Genomic DNA, 22,501 nt, shown 5'->3' with positions numbered 1-22,501 from the left:
ATGAGGAGTGAGGGGGGAATAGAGAGATGAGGGATGAGGGGGAATAGAGAGATGAGGAGTGAGGGGGGAATAGAGAGATGAGGAGTGAGGGGGGAATAGAGAGATGATGAGTGAGGGGGGAATAGAGAGATGAGGGATAAGGGGGGAATAGAGAGATGAGGGATGAGGGGGGAATAGAGAGATGATGAGTGAGGGGGGAATAGAGAGATGAGGAGTGAGGGCGGAATAGAGAGATGAGGGATGAGGGGGGAATAGAGAGATGAGGGATGAGGGGGGAATAGAGAGATGAGGAGTGAGGGGGGAATAGAGAGATGAGGGATGAGGAGGTAATAGAGAGATGAGGAGTGAGGGGGGAATAGAGAGATGAGGGATGAGGGGGGAATAGAGAGATGAGGAGTGAGGGGGGAATAGAGAGATGAGGGAGGAGGGGGGAATAGAGAGATAAGGAGTGAGGGGGGAATAGAGAGATGAGGGATGAGGGGGTAATAGAGAGATGAGAAGTGAGGGGGGATAGATAGATGAGGGATGAGGGGGTAATAGAGAGATGAGAAGTGAGGGGGGAATAGAGAGATGAGGAGTGAGGGGGAATAGAGAGATGAGGGATGAGGGGGTAATAGAGAGATGAGGGGGGAATAGAGAGATGAGGAGTGAGGGGGGAATAGAGATATGAGGGATGAGGGGGTAATAGAGAGATGAGGGGGGAATAGAGAGATGAGGGATGAGGGGGGAATAGAGAGATGAGGGGGGAATAGAGAGATGAGGAGTGAGGGGGGAATAGAGAGATGAGGGATGAGGGATGAGGCGGGAATAGAGAGATGAGGAGTGAGGGGGGATTAGAGAGATGAGGGATGAGGGATGAGGGGGGAATAGAGAGATGAGGGGTGAGGGGGGGAATAGATAGATGAGGAGTGAGGAGGGTTCAGAAGATTAGGAGGTAGGAGGGGAATAGAGAGGTGAGGGGGGAATAGAGAGATGAGAGGCTGGACAGAGCTGAACAGGGCAAGCCCAGACTAGAGCAGCACAGCTGGTGGAGTGCAGCAACATAGCAACACATGGTGACAGTCTCATGGTGCTAGCCCAATAGAGAGGTAGCGTAATGATAGGCTAGGGAGAGTTGCAGGCTGTGATCCATAGCCACCAGCTAACCCCCAATCACTACCTGGGTCGTATGTCTATCTGTCAGCACCCTCAGGGAAAGGCTCTCTCCACTCTAAATCCTTGCAGCCTTTCACAATTCACATATGATGGATACAGCCTTAGAAATTGACCATTGAAGAATTGTTGTGATAAGTAACTATAATATTTTGAATGAAGACATGCTAGAAACCTGCTATGATATCATATAAGTTATGAGGTGGTATCAGATCAGGTATAATATGTTATTTGAATGTACTTTGTATGAAGTAATACTACATGTATATGGCTGCTATAGCATTACCTCATTAAAATGATATGTGACTTGAGCATGCCTGACTTGACAAACTGTTGAGAAAAGAAAAGAAACCACCAAAACACTTTCTCTGTAAATTGTAGAAGAATGTGGTAACTGCTGGTTGTCAGAGCCACTCCAGAATCACATTCTAAACATATGTAATCACCAATGTCCTGGTGTTGACATTTCTCCTGAACACAGGGATAAACTGTTTATCATAGTGTCAATGTGTCACTGATATATAATTGGACTCACCAACAAGACCCTTCTCCTTGGCACTGCAGTACCCTTCCCTCCCCCTCCAATCGGTCCCGGCCCTGCCCACCATATGAATGATATTGTTCCCCTGCCTGCTCTCAAGTTATTTTGAAATGGAGCGACAGGGCTGCCAGATTGGCATTTAAGTGTGACCCTTTGGGTTTTCAGTTTGACGGCAGAGGCCGCCTTTGTTAAGTGTATAGCCCCTCACTCCTGCCCATTTAGCTAGGAGGGCTGACAGCTCCACAATAGCAGCCCCTCTCCCTCCTTTCTCCCTGAGCGTGAGGGAGGCATGTCATCACTCAGCAGGAAGCAGGAGACCCTGGGAGGGCGGCCCATCTTCCTCAGAGAGCTCCTGGAGGCTGGTTGTACTGCACATCCAAAAATGTGGCACTACACTGGGGCATGACTGCCATCCCAGAGCCCCTATCCTTCCATGTGTACCTGGTAACCAACTCCATGGTACCAGGAGACAGACACATCAACATGACTAGGGGAGGCCATGCGTCACCTCTTGGGCCCAGAGAGAGATGGCAGCATCTCAGAGGTGTGTGTGTCAGAGGGGAGGTACCGTAGCGGACTCGATTAATCCCTGCAGTGACAGCTTTGTCGCCATAGAGCTGTACGGTCTTTGTGACAGAGATACAAATTTCAGATGTATTCTAGTGTAATGCATGTGGATGGTGGTGGTAATAATAACAGGGTTCATTCAGGGTTTATCATTAGTAGGGGTGACTGCCTGATGCTGTGTTAAACATGTAGAGGAGAGGTGACCTGCTTGCAGTCTCTGTTCAGCTATTACATTCCACTCCTGTCATTTGTCAAAGAGACTGGCCTTTCGGCAATCTTCAAATATGGACATTCTATCATTAACCCTGTTAATACATTCTGTGTTCCCGGTCCAAAATGACCGCCCCATTATAGCTGATTATAAATCCATAATAATACATATATTATCACCTAATGTTAGATCTCTTTATCAACTTAAGTCTTCGTGAACATTACAAGTTTTGAACTTCTATTTGCTATTTATGGCCTGTAGGCCTCATTGACTTGAGCTCATAGAACTGGCTTTTGAGTAAAAAAAGCATAATGTATGGATTATTATGACTAGAACAAATGAATGAAACATATTGTGCTAATTATCACAGACTACTTTGTGTCAAAGTTTAACAGTTGTCTTTAACAGTTGTCTTTGTAAACGAGTCTCCCTCCAAGTTGGTCATGTTTATCACTATAGTCTCGATTGACTCGGTCAGGAACATTTTGAAGCAGGATTTTATGTCATCAACCCAGGATATGGCGTATCTCGTTGGCCCTGGGGTCATACTGATAACATTTTCAGCCGACAGCCGACTTCTCCTCTCATGTGTCGATGAAGACCAGGACAAATTCCCATTCCTTCACCAGAACGTAACAACAACCTCTGCAGGGCCCTCTTCCTCATCACTGGAATTTAACAACAACCTCAGCAGGGCCCTCTTCCTCATCACTGGATGGTTCCACATCGGTTGTCTCTTGGTCTGGATCATATTCTGTGTGGTCTTCAACTTCTGACACTTCCTCCTCTAATGCATCTTCACTTTCAGTTTCCTGGCCTCTCTCCTCCTCACGTGTCATGATCAAAGATATGATCAAGAGCCTCACCTACAGTATGTCGTTTGGTCATTGTGCTGCCACAGAATGAATTGTGAGCAAGGCCTCAAAAAAGCTACATATACCAGAGCTGTGAGAAAAGTTCTATATATTATTGAAACAAAGTTTTTGATTGTTTGTGAGAATGCCAACAGGTGTGGAGGGTTAATGAGCTCCTGGAGATCAGATATTTGATCCTGATTCAGTAACCCTCACTAACATCATCCAATCAGAATGTTTCTGGAAATTAGACGGTTCTAAATGAGACATTTTAACTTAATTCATGCATTTAATTGGAAACATAAACATTGGGCATTCTGTCGTAATGCATTTCATTTCATACTGGCTGAATATCTATAAGAGGAATACAGGGGATGGAAGAGAGAGAGAGAGAGACGCCAGTGGAGATATCAGTGGAGATGCATGAATTGCACAAGAACAGAACAGTGAAGACAGAGGTGTGTAAACTCGAAGTTAATTCATAGTTGGGGATAGGCTAGTAATCCACCACTATGATATAGTAGGCCTAGTTCACTATAACAATGAGAGGTTTGGAGTTTTCTAGTGGGACGGTTGCACTCATCCAGCAGTTACATATACACTGAGCATACCAGACATTGGGAACACCGGCCTAATATTGAGTTACACAAGACATGTCTCAATTGTCTCAAGGCTTAAAAACCGTTCCTTAACCTATCTTTTCCCCTGCATCTACACTGATTGAAGTGGATTTAACAATTGACATCAATCGGGGATCATAGCTTTCACCTGGATTCACCTGGTCAGTCTATGTCATGGAAATATGTTTTGTAGACTCAGTGTATTAAGCTTAGTCTACTACAGTGCATTTAGGTGACCCACACCTGTGCTCTGCAAGCCAGAGACCAACAAATATGGTCTGACGCACGTTTTGTGCCAATGAAATGAAATTGAACATTGCCAAATGCGTCATCTTAATTAAATATGCAATAAAAAAAAGTATACTGCCTAGGCCTATTTAATGAAAACCTGAAAACATCAGAAACTAGGGAATCTCCGATTCCCCTCAGAGCTCCGTTTTGGAAACGACAAGTTCACTTTCTCAACCATAAACGCATATCAAGTACACTGTCCAGCAGTTCACACCAGCAGGATGGGGTGGTCTTTCCATTAGGAGGGACGTCTACCAAGGATCGCTAAAATAATGACTATGATCACATTTCCTCAATGTAAATATTAGGCCTATGGGGACACCTATACATTTGGCAGCCAAACATGAGTGATCAGTGTAGCCTTTTATTGTCTAGACATGACCTTTAAATATCTTCCCACCTAGAATCAAAATCTCCAGGCTTTTGTCATAGACTCAATTGAATGAAGAAAACATTTTAATTAAAGGGGGCAGTTTGGAAAAACTAATCCAGTGTGAACTTTCCTCTGAAATAAGACCCATGCTGAAATAATAACTAAATAACCAATGTCTCGAATAATAGGTCTGTCAGGTCGTAGGTCGTAATGGTATTGTTTATTGTTGTTCTTAAAATTCAAATTCTATATTGCCCCATATTTGCATACAACCCATGTTCCATAGCATTTTCATGGAACATATGAATGTTGTTTCCAACTACAAATCAGCAACTGCGCTGTAAATCTGGATGCATATTGAATGTTGACATTGCCTAAATGCCAGTTTCTTTGCAAATGACAGGATAGGAATGTTTGCTAAAATGACTGCTACCCAGACTAGAGGAGAGGAGGGGGAGGCTGAGATACATTAGGCTTGTTAAGTTTCCGCTCAGAGGGAATGTCTCCAACCTTTGCAGTGCACCTTCCTATTCCCTCTGGAGCGAAATCCTGCAAATGCAGTTACTGTGATGGCCTTAAAACAAGTGTGCATTTAAATAAGCATTCAATCCATCAGTTATTGTGTCAATCAGTTCCGAGGTACATGGAGATGGATGGATGTCAATAAAGATGCTGTGGGTTTCCCTTGGAGGAGTGTGTGTGTTTTTGTGTATGTTTTCATGTGTGTGCGTATGTGGCGCTCACATGCAAAGTGCTTGTCGTCCACTGTCTTTCTGCCTCCTGCACTGAGACACTGCTTTGTTCCAGGTCTGTCACATAGACCCCTCAACTGAGAGGGCCATCAACACTCCCAATACCAGTCCCCCAGCCACCTGTGTGTGTTAGTCTGAAGTAGTCGGAAGCGTCCCCCTCTTCCACTCCTCCCCTCCCCCCTCCTTTACTCTCCTCTCTCCCCCCTCCTTTCCTCTCCTCTCTCCCCCCTCCTTTCCTCCCCTCTCCTCTCTCCACCGCTCCCCTCCTCTCCTCTCTCCCCCATCCCCATCCCCTCCTCTCCTCTCCTCTCCTCTCCTCTCCTCTCTTCATCACATTCCCATTGGGTCAGAAGTTTACATACACTCAATTAGTATTTGGTAGCATTGCCTTTAAATTGTTTAACTTGGGTCAAATCCTTCGGGTAGCCTTCCACAAGCTTCCCACAATAAATTGGGTGAATTTTGGCCAATTCCTCCTGACAGAGCTGGTGTAACTGAGTCAGGTTTGTAGGACTCCTTGCTCGCACACACTTTTTCAGTTCTGCCCACAAATGTTCTATGGGATTAAGGTCATGGCTTTGTGATGGCCACTCCAATACCTTGACTTTGTTGTCCTTAAGCCATTTTGCCACAACTTTGGAAGTATGCTTGGGGTCAATGTCCATTTGGAAGACCCATTTGCGACCAAGCTTTAACTTCCTGACTGATGTCTTGAGATGTTGCTTCAATATATCCATATAATTTTCAATCCTCAGGATGCCATCTATTTTGTGAAGTGCACCAGTCCATCCTGCAGCAAAGCACCCCCATAACATGATGCTGCCACCCCCGTGCTTGATGTTTGGGATGGTGTTCTTCAGCTTGCAAGCCTCCCCCTTTTTCCTCCGAACATAACGATGGTCATTATGTCCAAACAGGTCTGTTTTTGTTTCATCAGACCAGAAGACATTTCTCCAAAAAGTACGATCTTTGTCCCCAAGTGCAGTTACAAACCGTAGTCTGGCCTTTTTATGGAGGTTTTGGAGCAGTGGCTTTTTCCTTGCTGAACGGCCTTTCAGGTTATGTCGATATAGGACTCGTTTTAATGTGGATGTAGATACTTTTGTACCTGTTTCCTCCAGAATCTTCACAACGTCCTTTGCTGCTGTTCTGGTATTGATTTGCATCACCAAAGTACGTTCATCTCTAGGAGACAGAATGCGTCCTTCCTGAGCGGTATGATGGCTGCGTGGTCCCATGGTGTTCATACTTGCGTACTATTGTTTGTACAGATGAACGTGGAACCTTCAGGTATTTGGAAATTACTCCCAAGGATGAACCAGAACTGTGGAGGTGTACAATTCTTGGTCTTGGCTGATTTCTTTTCATTTTCCCATGATGTCAACCAAAGAGAGACTGGGTTTGAAGATAGGCCTTGAAATACATCCACAGGTACACCTCCAATTGACTCAAATGTCAGTTAGCCTATCAGAAGCTAAAGCCATGACATCATTTTCTGGAAAATTTCAAGCTGTTTAACTTTTTATGGCTGCAGGGGCAGTATTGAGTAGCCTGGATGAAAATGTGCCCATTGTAAACGGCCAGCTCCTCAGTTCCACTCCCTGTTTTTTTCTGGGGGTGGCAGATTTTCAACCAAGCTCTCATTGAAATTACAGCGAGATATGGATGAGTTTTCACTTCCTACGCCTTCCACTAGATGTCAATAGTCAATAGAACTTTGTCTTATGACTCTAATGTGAAGGGGGATCGAATGACACAGGAAATAGTCACCACTGCCACGAGTTGACCATGCTTTCACCATGCGCGTTCAAAGGGGAAGGACCTGCGTTCCACCGGTCATCTGAAGTCATTCTAATTCTCCGGTTGGAATGTTATTCACGATATATGTAAACAACATTCTAAAGATTGATTCAGTACATCGTTTGACATGTTTCTACTGACTGTTACGGTACTTTTGGACATTTCGTCACGTTATAGTGGACGCGCTTTGTGACGTTGGAATTGTTTACCAAACGCGGTAACCAAAGTAGCTAATTGGACATAAATAACGGACATTTCCGAACAAATCAAGCATTTATTGTGGGACCTGGGATTCCTAGGACTGCATTCTGATGAAGTTCATCAAAGGTAAGGAAACATTTAGGTAAGGAAACATGTATTGTCTGGTTTCTGTTGACTCCAACATGGCGGCTAATTTGGCTTCTGTTCTGAGCGCGTCTCAGATTATTGCATGTGTTGCGTTTTCCGTAAACTTTTTTTGAAATCTGACACAGCGGTTGCATTGAGGAGAGGTACAGTGCCTTGCGAAAGTATTCGGCCCCCTTGAACTTTGCGACCTTTTGCCACATTTCAGGCTTCAAACATAAACATATAAAACTGTATTTTTTTGTGAAGAATCAACAACAAGTGGGACACAATCATGAAGTGGAACGACATTTATTGGATATTTCAAACTTTTTTAACAAATCAAAAACTGAAAAATTGGGCGTGCAAAATTATTCAGCCCCTTTACTTTCAGTGCAGCAAGCTCTCTCCAGAAGTTCAATGAGGATCTCTGAATGATCCAATGTTGACCTAAATGACTAATGATGATAAATACAATCCATCTGTGTGTAATCAAGTCTCTGTATAAATGCACCTGCACTGTGATAGTCTCAGAGGTCCGTTAAAAGCGCAGAGAGCATCATGAAGAACAAGGAACACACCAGGCAGGTCCGAGATACTGTTGTGAAGAAGTTTAAAGACGGATTTGGATACAAAAAGATTTCCCAAGCTTTAAACATCCCAAGGAGCACTGTGCAAGCGATAATATTGAAATGGAAGGAGTATCAGACCACTGCAAATCTACCAAGACCTGGCCGTCCCTCTAAACTTTCAGCTCATACAAGGAGAAGACTGATCAGAGATGCAGCCAAGAGGCCCATGATCACGCTGGATGAACTGCAGAGATCTACAGCTGAGGTGGGAGACTCTGTCCATAGGACAAAAAGCAGTCGTATATTACACACATCTGGCCTTTATGGAAGAGTGCCAAGAAAAAAGCAATTTCTTAAAGATATCCATAAAAAGTGTTGTTTAAAGTTTGCCACAAGCCACCTGGGAGACACACCAAACATGTGGAAGAAGGTGCTCTGGTCAGATGAAAACAAAATTGAACTTTTTGGCAACAATGCAAAACGTTATGTTTGGCGTAAAAGCAACACAGCTCATCACCCTGAACACACCATCCCCACTGTCAAACATGGTGGTGGCAGCATCATGGTTTGGGCCTGCTTTTCTTCAACAGGGACAGGGAAGATGGTTAAAATTGATGGGAAGATGGATGGAGCCAAATACAGGACCATTCTGGAAGAAAACCTGACGGAGATTTGTCTTCCAACAAGACAATGATCCAAAACATAAAGCAAAATCTACAATGGAATGGTTCAAAAATAAACATATCCAGGTGTTAGAATGGCCAAGTCAAAGTCCAGACCTGAATCCAATCGAGAATCTGTGGAAAGAACTGAAAACTGCTGTTCACAAATGCTCTCCATCCAACCTCACTGAGCTCGAGCTGTTTTGCAAGGAGGAATGGGAAAAAATGTCAGTCTCTCGATGTGCAAAACTGATAGAGACATACCCCAAGCGACTTACAGCTGTAAACGTAGCAAAAGGTGGCGCTACAAAGTATTAACTTAAGGGGGCTGAATAATTTTGCACGCCCAATTTTTCAGTTTTTGATTTGTTAAAAAAGTTTGAAATATCCAATAAATGTCGTTCCACTTCATGATTGTGTCCCACTTGTTGTTGATTCTTCACCAAAAAATACAGTTTTATATCTTTATGTTTGAAGCCTGAAATGTGGCAAAAGGTCGCAAAGTTCTCCTCCCCTTTCCTCTCCTATCCTCCCCCCACCCACCCATCCTCTCTCCTCCCCTCCGCCTTATCCTCTCTCCTCCCCTTTCCTCTCTCCTCCCCTCCCCTATCCTCTCTCTTCACCTTTCTCATAAACTCCCCTCTCCTCTCATATCTTCGCCCCCCCCTCCCCTATCCTCTCTCCTCCACTGTCCTCTCCTATCCTCTCTCCTCCCCTTTCCTTTCCTCTCCTATCCTCTCTCCTCCCTCCTACTCTCCTATCCTCTCTCCTCCCCTGTACTCTCCTATCCTCTCTCCTCCCCTTTCCTTTCCTCTCCTATCCTCTCTCCGCCCTCCTACTCTCCTATCCCCTCTCCTCCCCTGTACTCTCTTATCCTCTCTCCTCCCCTTTCCTTTCCTCTCCTATCCTCTCTCCTCCCTCCTACTCTCCTATCCTCTCTCCTCCCCTGTACTCTCCTATCCTCTCTCCTCCCCTCCCCCCTATCCTCACCCCACCCATCCTCTCTCCTCCCCTCCCCTCCCATATCCTCTCTCCTCCACTTTCCTCTCCTATCCTCTCTCCTCCCCTCTCCTCTCTCCTCACCCTTCTCCTCCTATCCTCTCTCCTCCCCCACCCATCCTCTCACCTCCCCTTTCCTCTCCTATCCTCTCTCCCCTCCCCTCCCCTCCCCTATCCTCTGCCGTCCCCTATCCTCTCTCCTCCCCTCCCCTCCCCTCCCCTCCCCTCCCCTTTCCTCTCCTATGCTCTCTCCTTCTTCTCCTCTCTTATCTTCTCTCCTATCCTCTCCCCCCCCCCTCTTTTATTCTCCTCTTCTCCCCTCTCCTCTGCCTTCCTCTCCTCTCTGCCGTCATTCCAACAGCTTCCTGCCAAGCCTGCCTCTATCTGGCCCCTCTACACACACACACACACACACACACACACACACACACACACACACACACACACACGCAGGGCCCCAGACCTGGAAACATGGATTATTTAGATTGGCCCTGAGCCATCTCCCAGGCTGATTCTGAGAGCATGAGAGAGAGAGAGAGAGAGAGAAAGAAAGAGAGAGAGGGAGAGAGAGAGAGAGAGAGAGAGAGAGAGAGCGAGAGAGAGAGAGAGAGAGAGAGCTGACTGGGGTGCCACATCAAGAGGCTGTGTTAACTCATGTGACGGACGCCTTTCCCCCGTCTCCTCTGACTGCCTGAGCGCCTCCACTCTGTTCTCTACATTTTTCTCAAGAAATGTAGGAAACATCTGAATACTGCTTTTTTCAAACTCCCCTGTCTTTTTTCAAACTCCCGAGTCACATATAACTAGCAATCTAGCTATTATTAAAGACACTTGAATATATAAAGTTGGTGTTCATGAATTCACTGAAAATCTGTATCTTTGGAACACATACAGTGTTAGTACAGCCTACACAGTACAGCCTATAGCTCAACTTACTGTACAGGTCCTCCTCAATACCTGATTCAATGCCATTCTAACAGCATATTCATAGCAATGGGATGTGATGCTAACATGTAACCTTAGTGTGGATGAATGATCTGTTGAGGCTACAACAAACATTATCCTTCTAATAGAATTACTGCCGAAAAGCTTAAAAAGAAAAATAGTGATTGTTTTACGAAGGCCCTTTGGTACAACTGCGATTTGGGAGGAGGTCTGTGTGTGTGAGTGGTGGTAAGAGGTGGTCAGAAGGGGGTGGTCTGTATATTTTATAATTTAATTTAAGATACCATCAACCCCACAGGCCTTTTTAGGTTGGAGGGTTTGTATTTTGTCCTGTAGTTTATTCAACGTAATTGGAGAATCCAGTGGGTTCTGGTAGTCTTTAAGAGTTGATTCTAAGATTTGTATTTGATCATGTATATGTTTTTGCTGTTTGTTCTTTGTTCTTTGTTAAAGAGCCAAAAAGATTTGAGAAGTGGTTTATCCATACATCTCCGTTTTGGATAGATAACTCTTCGTGTTGTTGTTTGTTTAGAGTTTTCCAATTTCCCAGAAGTGGTTTGATTCTATGGATTCTTCAATTACATTGAGCTGATTTCTGACGTGCTGTTCCATCCTTTTCGTAGTGTATTTCTGTATTGTTTTAGTGATTTACCATAGTGAAGGAGTTTGCTCAAGTTTTCTGGGTCTCTATGTTTTTGGTTAGATAGGTTTCTCGATTTATTTCTTAGGTTTTCTTCATCAAACCATTTGTCATTGTCGTTCATTTTCTTAAGTTGTCTGCTTTACATTTTTAGATTTGATCGGGAAGCTGAGAGGTCAAATATACTTTCTGTGAACTCTCTAAGAGACTCAGTGATGAAGTAGTCTACAGTACTACTGCCAAGAGATGAGCTATAGGTGTACCTACCATAGGAGTCCCCTCAAAGCCTAACATTGATTATGTACATACCCAGCATCCGACAGAGCTGCAGGAGTTGTGACCCCTTTTTGTTGGTTAAGTTGTCATAGATGTGTCAATGGGGGCATATGGAGGAGAGAATGTTGTCACCTCCAGGTAGGTGGTTGTATTGGCATGACAGAACAATTGCCTAATCTTACTTTGGAGATTACGTGATACATTTACAATATTTAGATTGAAAATCTCTCTCTCTCCCTCGCTCTGCCACTCTCTCTCTCTCTCTCTCCCTCGCTCTGCCACTCTCTCTCTCTCTCTCTCTCTCTCCCTCGCTCTGCCACTCTCTCTCTCTCTCTCTCTCTCTCTCTCCCTCGCTCTGCCACTCTCTCTCTCTCTCTCTCTCTCTCTCCCTCGCTCTGCCACTCTCTCTCTCTCTCTCTCTCTCTCTCTCGCTCTCTCCCTCGCTCTGCCACTCTCTCTCTCTCTCTCCCTCGCTCTGCCACTCTCTCTCTCTCCCTCGCTCTGCCACTCTCTCTCTCTCTCCCTCGCTCTGCCACTCTCTCTCTCTCTCTCTCTCTCTCCCTCACTCTGCCACTCTCTCTCTCTCTCTCTCTCCCTCGCTCTGCCACTCTCTCTCTCTCTCTCCCTCGCTCTGCCACTCTCTCTCTCTCTCTCCCTCGCTCTGCCACTCTCTCTCGCTCTCCCTCGCTCTGCCACTCTCTCTCTCTCTCTCCCTCGCTCTGCCACTCTCTCTCTCTCCCTCGCTCTGCCACTCTCTCTCTCTCTCTCCCTCGCTCTGCCACTCTCTCTCTCTCTCTCTCTCTCTCCCTCGCTCTGCCACTCTCTCTCTCTCTCTCTCCCTCGCTCTGCCACTCTCTCTCTCTCTCTCTCTCTCTCCCTCGCTCTGCCACTCTCTCTCTCTCTCTCTCTCTGCCACTCTCTCTCTCTCTCTCTCCCTCGTTCTGCCACTCTCTCTCTCTCTCTCTCTCTCTCCCTCGCTCTGCCACTCTCTCTCTCTCTCTCTCTCTCTCTCTCTCTCACTCTCTGCCACTCTCTTTAGGTCTGCAGAGCCATGCGATATAAATACTGTGGAACCACAGAGCCATCACCAGGAGCCATTCACATGGAAGCAAAGGGGGCTTGTTGCTTTACTCCCACAGGGTTTGGGACTTACATGAACTTAGTTCAGCATGCAGGGACATTGTTTAGGAAGCGTAGTGAATAAAGCATTGGTTAAGTATGTTGAGCTCATTGCATACTTTGTGTCCTGGCTCCTCTATGAGCATGAGAACACTGTCACATGATTGTGATGTGAGGATGATGACTTCATGACTACAATGCTACCGTAACCACACTGACAGCCATGAAACTGACATTTAAAAATGATCAATGATGCCAAAGCTGATCTCATCATAGGCTAGACATAAACAATTAGACATGAGATCACTCACACAACAGAGGACAAAACAGAAAAATATTCGTATAAAACTGTAGTTTCTCACAATAAAATGACAGCTGTTAAGATTATTTTTTTTAAAGAAAAAAAAAGAAAAGAATACCAGCTCTATATGACATTAAAACGAATCGTTTTGAACTGATGGGAACTCCAGGTCCAGTTCAATAAGGGCTTTGAAGGAGTTGTGGATCTCAAAAAGGAGATAGACAGCCTCATGATTTCAGGTGATGGTCAGGATGAACTACTCGTTCCATGGATCACTGACCTAGGTCACTGCACTAGGTCACTGCACTAGGTCACTGTACTAGGTCACTGTACTAGGTCACTGCACTAGGTCACTGCACTAGGTCACTGTACTAGGTCACTGTACTAGGTCACTGTACTAGATCACTGTACTAGGTCACTGCACTAGGTCACTGTACTAGGTCACTGCACTAGGTCACTGTACTAGGTCACTGCACTAGGTCACTGTACTAGGTCACTGCACTAGGTCACTGTACTAGGTCACTGCACTAGGTCACTGCACTAGGTCACTGTACTAGGTCACTGTACTAGGTCACTGTACTAGGTCACTGTACTAGGTCACTGTACTAGGTCACTGTACTAGGTCACTGCACTAGGTCACTGCACTAGGTCACTGTACTAGGTCACTGCACTAGGTCACTGCACTAGGTCACTGCACTAGGTCACTGTACTAGGTCACTGTACTAGGTCACTGTACTAGGTCACTGTACTAGGTCACTGCACTAGGTCACTGTCCTAGGTCACTGTACTAGGTCACTGCACTAGGTCACTGCACTAGGTCACTGTACTAGGTCACTGCACTAGGTCACTGCACTAGGTCACTGCACTAGGTCACTGTCCTAGGTCACTGCACTAGGTCACTGTACTAGGTCACTGCACTAGGTCACTGTCCTAGGTCACTGCACTAGGTCACTGTACTAGGTCACTGCACTAGGTCACTGTACTAGGTCACTGCACTAGGTCACTGTACTAGGTCACTGCACTAGGTCACTGCACTAGGTCACTGTACTAGGTCACTGTACTAGGTCACTGCACTAGGTCACTGCACTAGGTCACTGTACTAGGTCACTGTACTAGGTCACTGTACTAGGTCACTGCACTAGGTCACTGTACTAGGTCACTGTACTAGGTCACTGTACTAGGTCACTGTACTAGGTTAGACGAGGTCTAAATGAGCCCCTAAGTCACTGTATATTCTCTTTATCCTAAAATGTTTACTTTATCCAGATGACGTCCTTTTAAAATTCTAAGTGGTTCCATTAGTAATAATCTCACTTATTTCATTGTAGAGTATTTCTGCATTCCTACTCGTTTAGTCTCACATGAACACACACAGGGACAGAGGTAAGCACTGACAGTATAGCTGGGATATATGTTTAAACAGAGCAATAAAGGCTCTGAGCACCGTAACACAACACAGACACAGAACTGCTACCGTGGTAAGTGTGTTTTAATATAAAAGCTAATGCTGCTACTAACTTGTGCTTAGTCGGCATTTCCTGTGAAAGTAGCAGGAGAAGAAAGAGACACTGGTTGACCTCAAGTGGATGCATTTAGCTCTGCAAGACAAGGCTGGTATTGACACAAACACTCTCTTAGGCTCCGTCTAAACATTTGGCCTGGTTAAATCATTAAAGACTTCTCCAACAAGAGCTGTGCTATTGACCGTCACAAAAGCAGAATCTTGTGTTCAATTGGGAAAAAAGGACCTAGTGCGCAACATTGGAAAGTTCTATCGTTCTCTAGTATTCAAATAACTTTCCAAAAATATTTTGTGTGCATTATCCTTAATTTGTGTACTTTGTTTATTATATCATTCAAGTTTGAAGTCTGGTTATTTCGTTATGTTACTCAGGAGAGACAGAATAAATGAAATGTAAAGCACAACCCTATAACCCTTTGTAAGCCATGTCACTTCCAACCACTACTGCCAGCCCTTCACTTGGTCTGTGTATGACACTAAACAGAGTGTAGCCCAGGTCTTGCATGACTGGGGTAGACAGGCAGTGTTGTCAGGGCTGTGCTGTTGAGGAGTGCAGGGGAGTAAGGGAGGGGGGGGGGGGGGGGGTGCAGCCTAGGCCAGGGAGGGGCTAACAGAGAGAGAGAATGCCAGCTGCTCTGTTTGTTTGTGAAGAAGGCTCCTCTTAGCCGGGAATTCTGCAGGCGTTTCTCACAGGGACTTGTTTTGCAAGGGAACAAAGCTGAAACCATGGCGGCATGTCTCCCCCGAGGCTTTTTCAAAACAATTAATCAAATGAATACTCACGACTTCTGTGGCACAGACTTGGTTGCAGGCTTGTTAACGGGAACATTGCACCGCTCTGCAAAATAATTTCCATTTAATTGTCAGAGTGTTGTTTTTCATTAAACCCTGACCAAGAGTGAGCTTATTATAAATGTAGCTTATTCTGCCATATGTCACACATCATAACATTTCTTCCTAAATGGACAGCACTCCAGTTGTTACATCGTATAATGTCCTCCTATTAACATCATTTCAGACTGATTTAATCAGAGTATGGGTAGGAAGAATTTAAAAAGACTTACTTAGTCCAGCACATCCTGAGGGTATGTGTTGTGACTCCTGAGCAGAGAGAGAGAGAGATAGCGAGAGAGATAGAGAGAGAGAGAGAGAGAGAGAGAGAGAGGTGGAGAGAGGTGGAGCGAGAGAGAGAGAGAGAGAGAGAGAGAGAGAGAGAGAGAGAGAGAGAGTGAGAAACAGAGAGAGAGAGACAAAGAGAAATGGAGAGAGGTGGAGCGAGTGAGAAAGAGAGTGAGAGAAAGAAAACAAGTGTGCATGACATACATTAGCACACAGTGAGGTGATACAGGAGAACAAATGGGAGGGAAATAGCTCAACTGATGGACTTAATTGATTTTACACTAATACAATTAGACAGAGCACACAAATCCTGTTTCAGAGTACGGTGAGTGGGCTAGAGTAGGCAGCAAAATGTCTTAGTTAAAAGATGGCACCATTAAATCAGGATTTATAGACACAGGCTTATTATTAGGAATGTCAGCCAGGTCAAGCTATGAGCTTCAGACCTATTAAGACAGAAAGAAAATGGCTTTAGCTGCAAAATGAAGCATCAGAGGATTGGAGGCTAGGGAATGACCGCAGAGAGAAGAGGAGGAGAGGATGTGAAGGCTAGGACAGACACAGATGCTGGGAGCTAGCGGAGGCGAGGGGGAATGGGCTGAGGGACAATGGATTATAACGGGGCTAAATCACACTGTATTACAATGCGGCTAAAGTGAGCTGACAGGAGTTTCTTCATAAAAAGTCCATCCGGCAGGTGTATGCAGCCAGCCAAATGAAGTCCTATGGGCCCTGGTCAGAAGTAGTGCACTAGGTAGGGAATAGGGTGCCATTTGGGACAAATGCTCTCTCTCTCTCTGGTGCCATGGGTGTCTCACTGGTCCTTTACTGTGACAGAGTCTGACAGGCTCTCACTAGGACAACAGCTTTGGGTCCAATTTAATACAGACCCTTTTACTGGATGAGCTCTCCCTTCTGACTGCCACACAGATCACGTGATTACTGCTTACAAAACAAATACTGCTTAATAGAAGAAGCAGTAGTAGTAGTAGTAGTAGTGGTAGTAGTAGTAGTATTGATAGTAGTAGTAGTGATAGGAGTAGTAGTAGCAGTAGTAGTAGTAGCAGTAGCAGTAGTAGTAGTAGTAGTAGTAGAATTGATAGTAGTAGTGATAGGAGTAGTAGTAGCAGTAGTAGTAGTAATAGTGGTGGTAGTAGTAATAGTAGTAGCGATTGTAGTAGTAGTAGTGATAATAGTGGTAGTAGTAAAATTATGCAGAAAAATTAATCCATGCTTTTGTCACTTCTAGACTACTGCAATGCTCTACTTTCTGGCTACCCAGATAAAGCACTAAATAAACTTCAGTTAGTGCTAAATACGGCTGCTAGAATCCTGACTAGAACCAAAAAAATTGATCATATTTCTCCAGTGCTAGCCTCCCTACACTGGCTTCCTGTCAAAGCAAGGGCTGATTTCAAGGTTTTACTGCTAACCTACAAAGCATTACATGGGCTTGCTCCTACCTATCTCTCTGATTTGGTCATGCCGTACATACCTACACGTACGCTACGGTCACAAGACGCAGGCCTCCTAATTGTCCCTAGAATTTCTAAGCAAACAACTGGAGGCAGGGCTTTCTCCTATAGAGCTCCATTTTTATGGAACGGTCTGCCTACCCATGTCAGAGACGCAAACTCGGTCTCAACCTTTAAGTCTTTACTGAAGACTCATCTCTTCAGTGGGTCATATGATTGAGTGAAGTCTGGCCCAGGAGTGGGAAGGTGAACGGAAAGGCTCTGGAGCAACGAACCGCCCTTGCTGTCTCTGCCTGGCCGGTTCCCCTCTTTCCACTGGGATTCTCTGCCTCTAACCCTATTACAGGGGCTGAGTCACTGGCTTATTGGGGCTCTCTCATACCGTCCCTGGGAGGGGTGCGTCACCTGAGTGGGTTGAGTCACTGATGTGATCATCCTGTCTGGGTTGGCGCCCCCCCTTGGGTTGTGCCGTGGCGGAGATCTTTGTGGGCTATACTCAGCCTTATCTCAGGATGGTAAGTTGGTGGTTGAAGATATCCCTCTAGTGGTGTGGGGGCTGTGCTTTGGCAAAGTGGGTGGGGTTATATCCTTCCTGTTTGGCCCTGTCTGGGGGTGTCCTCGGATGGGGCCACAGTGTCTCCTGACCCCTCCTGTCTCAGCCTCCAGTATTTATGCTGCAGTAGTTTATGTGTCCGGGGGCTAGGGTCAGTTTGTTATATCTGGAGTACTTCTCCTGTCCTATTCGGTGTCCTGTGTGAATTTAAGTGTGCTCTCTCTAATTCTCTCTTTCTCTCTTTCTTTCTCTCTCTCGGAGGACCTGAGCCCTAGGACCATGCCTCAGGACTACCTGACATGATGACTCCTTGCTGTCCTCAGTCCACCTGGCCGTGCTTCTGCTCCAGTTTCAACTGTTCTGCCTTATTATTATTGGACCATGCTGGTCATTTATGAACATTTGAACATCTTGGCCATGTTCTGTTATAATCTCAACCCGGCACAGCCAGAAGAGGACTGGCCACCCCACATAGCCTGGTTCCTCTCTAGGTTTCTTCCTAGGTTTTGGCCTTTCTAGGGAGTTTTTCCTAGCCACCGTGCTTCTACACCTGCATTGCTTGCTGTTTGGGGTTTTAGGCTGGGTTTCTGTACAGCACTTTGAGATATCAGCTGATGTACGAAGGGCTATATAAATACATTTGATTTGATTTGATTTGAGTAGTAGTGGTAGTGATAGTAGTAGTGATAGTAGTAATAGTAGTAGTAGTAACATCAGTAGTAGTATTAGAAGTAGTAGTAGAAGTAGTGATGGTAGTAGTACAGGTAATAGTAGTAGTAGTAGTGATAGTAGTAGTAGTAGTGATAGTAGTAGTAGTAGTAGTAGTAGTGATAGTAGTAGTAGTAGTAGTGATAGTAGTAGTAGTAGTAGTGGTAGCAGAAGTAGTAACAGTAGTAGAAGAAGTATTAGTAGTAGTAGTAGTAAGAGTAGTAGTAGTAGCAGTATTGATAGTAGTAGTAGTAATAATAATAGTAGTAGTAGTAGTAGTAGTAGTAATAAACATAGTAGTAGTAGTAGTAGTAGTAGTAGTAGTGATAGTAGTAGTAGTAGTATTAATAGTCATAGTAGTAGTAGTGATAGTAGCAGTAGTAGTAGTAGTAGTGGTTGCAGAAGTAGTAACAGTAGTAGAAGAAGTATTAGTAGTAGTAAAAGTAGTAGTAGTAGTAGTAGTAGTAGTAGTAGTAGTAGTAGTAGTAAACATGGTAGTAGTAGTAGTAGTACTAGTATTGATAGTAGTAGAATTAGTATTAATAGTCATAGTAGTAGTAGAGATAGTAGCAGTAGTAGTATTAATAGTCATAGTAGTAGTAGTGATAGTAGCAGTAGTAGTATTAGTGATAGTAGTAGTATTATTTGTGATACTAGTAGTAGTAATATCAGTAGTAGTAGTAGTGATCATAGTATTAGTAGTAGTAGTAGTGGTAGTAGTAGTAGTAGTATTTGTGATCGTAGTAGTATTTGTGATAGTTAGGGATGCACGATATATCGGTGAACATATCGGAATTGGACGATATTAACTAAAAATGCTAACATCGTTAGCAGCCCGATGTCTAGTTTAACGCCGATATGCAAAACCGATGTCAAAACTGACCTACATACCTATAGAATGACATGACGTAATGAAGCCACATACAATGTTGCGCTACACGTGCAACACAGCATTCTAACCTAGCCCACAATGTCTGCTGTGTTACTCGAGCAGTCACCAAGTCCAGCAGCCATTTGAAAGAATAAGACAATTTCAGCGAGGCAACTCAAAGGCGAAATCCATTAACGCCAAGATAATGGAATTCTTTGCCCTTGACAATTAACCGTTCTCTGTCGTGGGTTATGTTGGCTTTCGCCCACTGGTCGAGCACCAATACACATGACGCCCTACCGAAGTTACACAGTAATTGCGTCACTGCTTGTATGCTTCACGACATACTATGGGACGCCGTTTGGGTCTTTGCATGTCAAAAAAGATACACATCAAATAACACTATTTGACGCATTAAATAAGCTTTTAATTTGACACATCAAATAACACAGTTCTATGTTGTGTGTTCTGAATGTTGTGTGTTCTGAATTTGCACGTGCAAGCCAAGCGCCACCACTACTATCAGTAGAACTGTCAAAGCTGTACAAAAAAGTCTGCAATCAAGCAAACACCGGCCATGAACTATGTGTTTACAATACCATGTTGGTAATAAAGCATTATTTGTTTGACCGCAACTTCTGGGGTAGCTAGCTTTAGCCTGGTACCTAGCTAGAACCAATACAACAACAATTGAACTTCAGTTCATGAAAATAAATAGCTAGCCATCTACTTAAACCCTGTTGCCCTAAGCAGCCAGCTAGCTTCTTCTGGCTAGTGAGGCTCGACCAGACCGGGTTATGTGTTGTGAAGCTAGCCACAATAAGGACTAGGCATAACAGTGGAATTTGAGGTTTGCCTTCAAAATAAAAAGGGCTCTTTGAAGGTGATGCAGAAGGTTACAATTGGTGGAATCACGCCATATTTAGACTAGATAATGTTAAACAAGGTTGGAATGTAAAGCAATGAAATGGGGTATCAGTCTACTGGGTGACACCCACAGAACACAACTGTGAAGAGTTTACGCCAATATTAGCGTTGTAGCTCTTAGCGCGGGACTGTGACTGTGTGAAATCACCTCCCCAGTCAGCCTATTGTGTGTATTGACATTCATATTACACTGTACAGCTTTACCTAAGGATTGGGGATCAATGAAATGGAGTCCATTCAATACCCAAGATATTTTTTCCCAACGTTCTTCTCAGAGTTATCAGACTCCAAAACATCCACACAGTATTGTTTTTCCTCGGGAATAGTGTTCAATACACATAGGTTGACAATAAATGTGGCTTAATTCACAGTTGTTTCAGAGTCCCGCAATAAGAGCTAATGTTCTAATGTCCTCTGGGTGTCACTGAGTAGACTGATACCCCATTTCTTTGAGCCACAATACATAGGTAAGGCTGTACAGTGAAATAAGTATGCCCCAATGCAATTCCAAAGTATAATACATCCAGTGTGATTTCAAAAGATTTTTGTCAAATTAACAAATTATTGTCTTTTGTTGATTTTATATATCAACATTCCAACCTCATTTAGCATGATCTATTCATTATGGCATAATTCTACTATTTGTATTAATTTGCATAACTGTCAATGACATACTTTTATTTTGAAGGCTAACCGCAAAGTCCACTATTGTGGCTAATCCTTATTGTGGCTAGCTTAACATACATGCGTCCGACCACCATTAATCAAATAAGAACTGTCTTATAAATTAGGGTTATTTTACATGACTATAACTATAGCTACTAAAACAGATTGTCGTTTTGCTATGTTTTTGGGGAAGAACATTGTTTGCATCCATGAGCTAGCTAGCTTTTTTTATGACCAGCACTGTAGGTGCGCGAGACAACTTTACTAGCATCATAGCATACGTATTGATGAATCGTTGTGACATATGAAATACGAGTGATAGTGCAATCAGTGTGCAATAACTACGTAAAAAATGTATGAACGCGTTAAATTGTTATGTGACGTGCAGTCATATTCAGGTCCTGATTGGTCAACAAGCTTATTTGATACGTCAAATGGTATTATTTGACACGCAAAGACCCAAACGGCGCTCCATAGCATGAGAAATCCTGGTTGAGAATGAAACGACGAACAAATGTACAGCAAAACAGCACAGCAAGTAAGTGAAAGAAATACGTTTTGAATATGTTTTACTGGTAATGGGTACATATGTAAATGCCAACAAAATAACTTTTTGCTCAGTGTGGTGTGTGTGTGTGTGTGTGTGTGTGTGTGTGTGTGTGTGTGTGTGTGTAACCTTAATTTAACTAGGCAAGTCAGTTATGAACAAATTATTATTTACAATAACGGCCTACCCCGTTCAAACTTGGACGTCGCTGGGCCAATTGTGTGTGTGCTATTTATCTGTACTAGAATGCTTAAAAGGCCGCTACAATTTTTAATATTGGTTATCGGTATCAAAAATGTTTGGTAAGGCAAATATTGGATATCGGTATCAGCCAAAAATCTGATATCGGTCATATCGGTGCATCAGTGTATAGTAGTAGGGATAGTAGTAGTAGTATTAGTAGTAGTGATAGTTGTAACAGTAGTAGTATTTTTGATAGTAGTAGTAGTGATAGCAGTATTAGTAGTATTAGTAGCAGTCATAGAAGTAGCAGCAGCAGCAGTGGTAGTAGTAGTAGTGGCAGTAGTAGCATTTGTGATAGTAGTAGTAGTGATAGCAGTAGTAGTAGTATTAGTAGTATTAGTAGTGGAAGTAGCAGCAGTAGTAGTAGTAGTGGTAGTAGTAGTATTTGTGAAAGTAGTAGTAGTAGTAGTGCTAGTAGTAGTAGCAGCAGCAGTAGTAGTATTAGAAGTAGTAGGGATAGTACTAGTAGCAGAACAAGTAGTAGTAGCAGCAGTAGTAGTATTGATAGTAGTAGTAGTAGTATTTGTGATAGTAGTAGTAGTAGTAGTAGTGATAGTAGTAATAGTAGTAATAGTAGTAGTTTTTGTAGTAGTAGTAGACGTAGTTGGTGTGATAGTAGTAGTAGTAGTAGTGATAGCAGTAGAAGTAGTAGCATAAGTAATATTATTAGTAGAAGTAGCAATAGTACTAGTAGAAGTAGTAGTAACAGTAGTGATATTAGTGGTAGTAGTGATAGTGGTAGTAGTAGTAGTGATATGAGTAGTAGCAGTGGTAGTAGAAGTAGTTGTATTTGTAGAATAAGCAGTACACGTAGTAGTATTAGCAGTAGTAGTACTACTAGTAGTAGTTGCAGTAGTATTAGTGGATGAAG

At 43.8% G+C, this 22,501-nt stretch overlaps 1 protein-coding gene across 1 annotated transcript in view; it reads right to left on the bottom strand.

Annotated features, from left to right (window-relative positions):
- LOC110504399 (AF4/FMR2 family member 2) overlaps positions 1 to 22,501 on the bottom strand; it is a 296,104-nt gene that overhangs the window by 109,726 nt on the left and 163,877 nt on the right. Inside the window, exons 7-8 of the mRNA XM_036970067.2 lie at positions 15,586 to 15,622; positions 15,305 to 15,359 (exon numbers count right to left, since the gene is read on the bottom strand). Coding sequence (XP_036825962.1) covers positions 15,305 to 15,359; positions 15,586 to 15,622 — 92 coding nt within the window. The remainder of the gene's footprint in view (positions 1 to 15,304; positions 15,360 to 15,585; positions 15,623 to 22,501) is intronic.

This window comes from Oncorhynchus mykiss, chromosome 25 (assembly GCF_057628025.1).
Source record: "Oncorhynchus mykiss isolate SJ-2025 chromosome 25, ASM5762802v1, whole genome shotgun sequence".
Lineage (NCBI taxonomy): Eukaryota > Metazoa > Chordata > Actinopteri > Salmoniformes > Salmonidae > Oncorhynchus > Oncorhynchus mykiss.
This window is presented reverse-complemented; position numbering and strand designations above follow the sequence as displayed.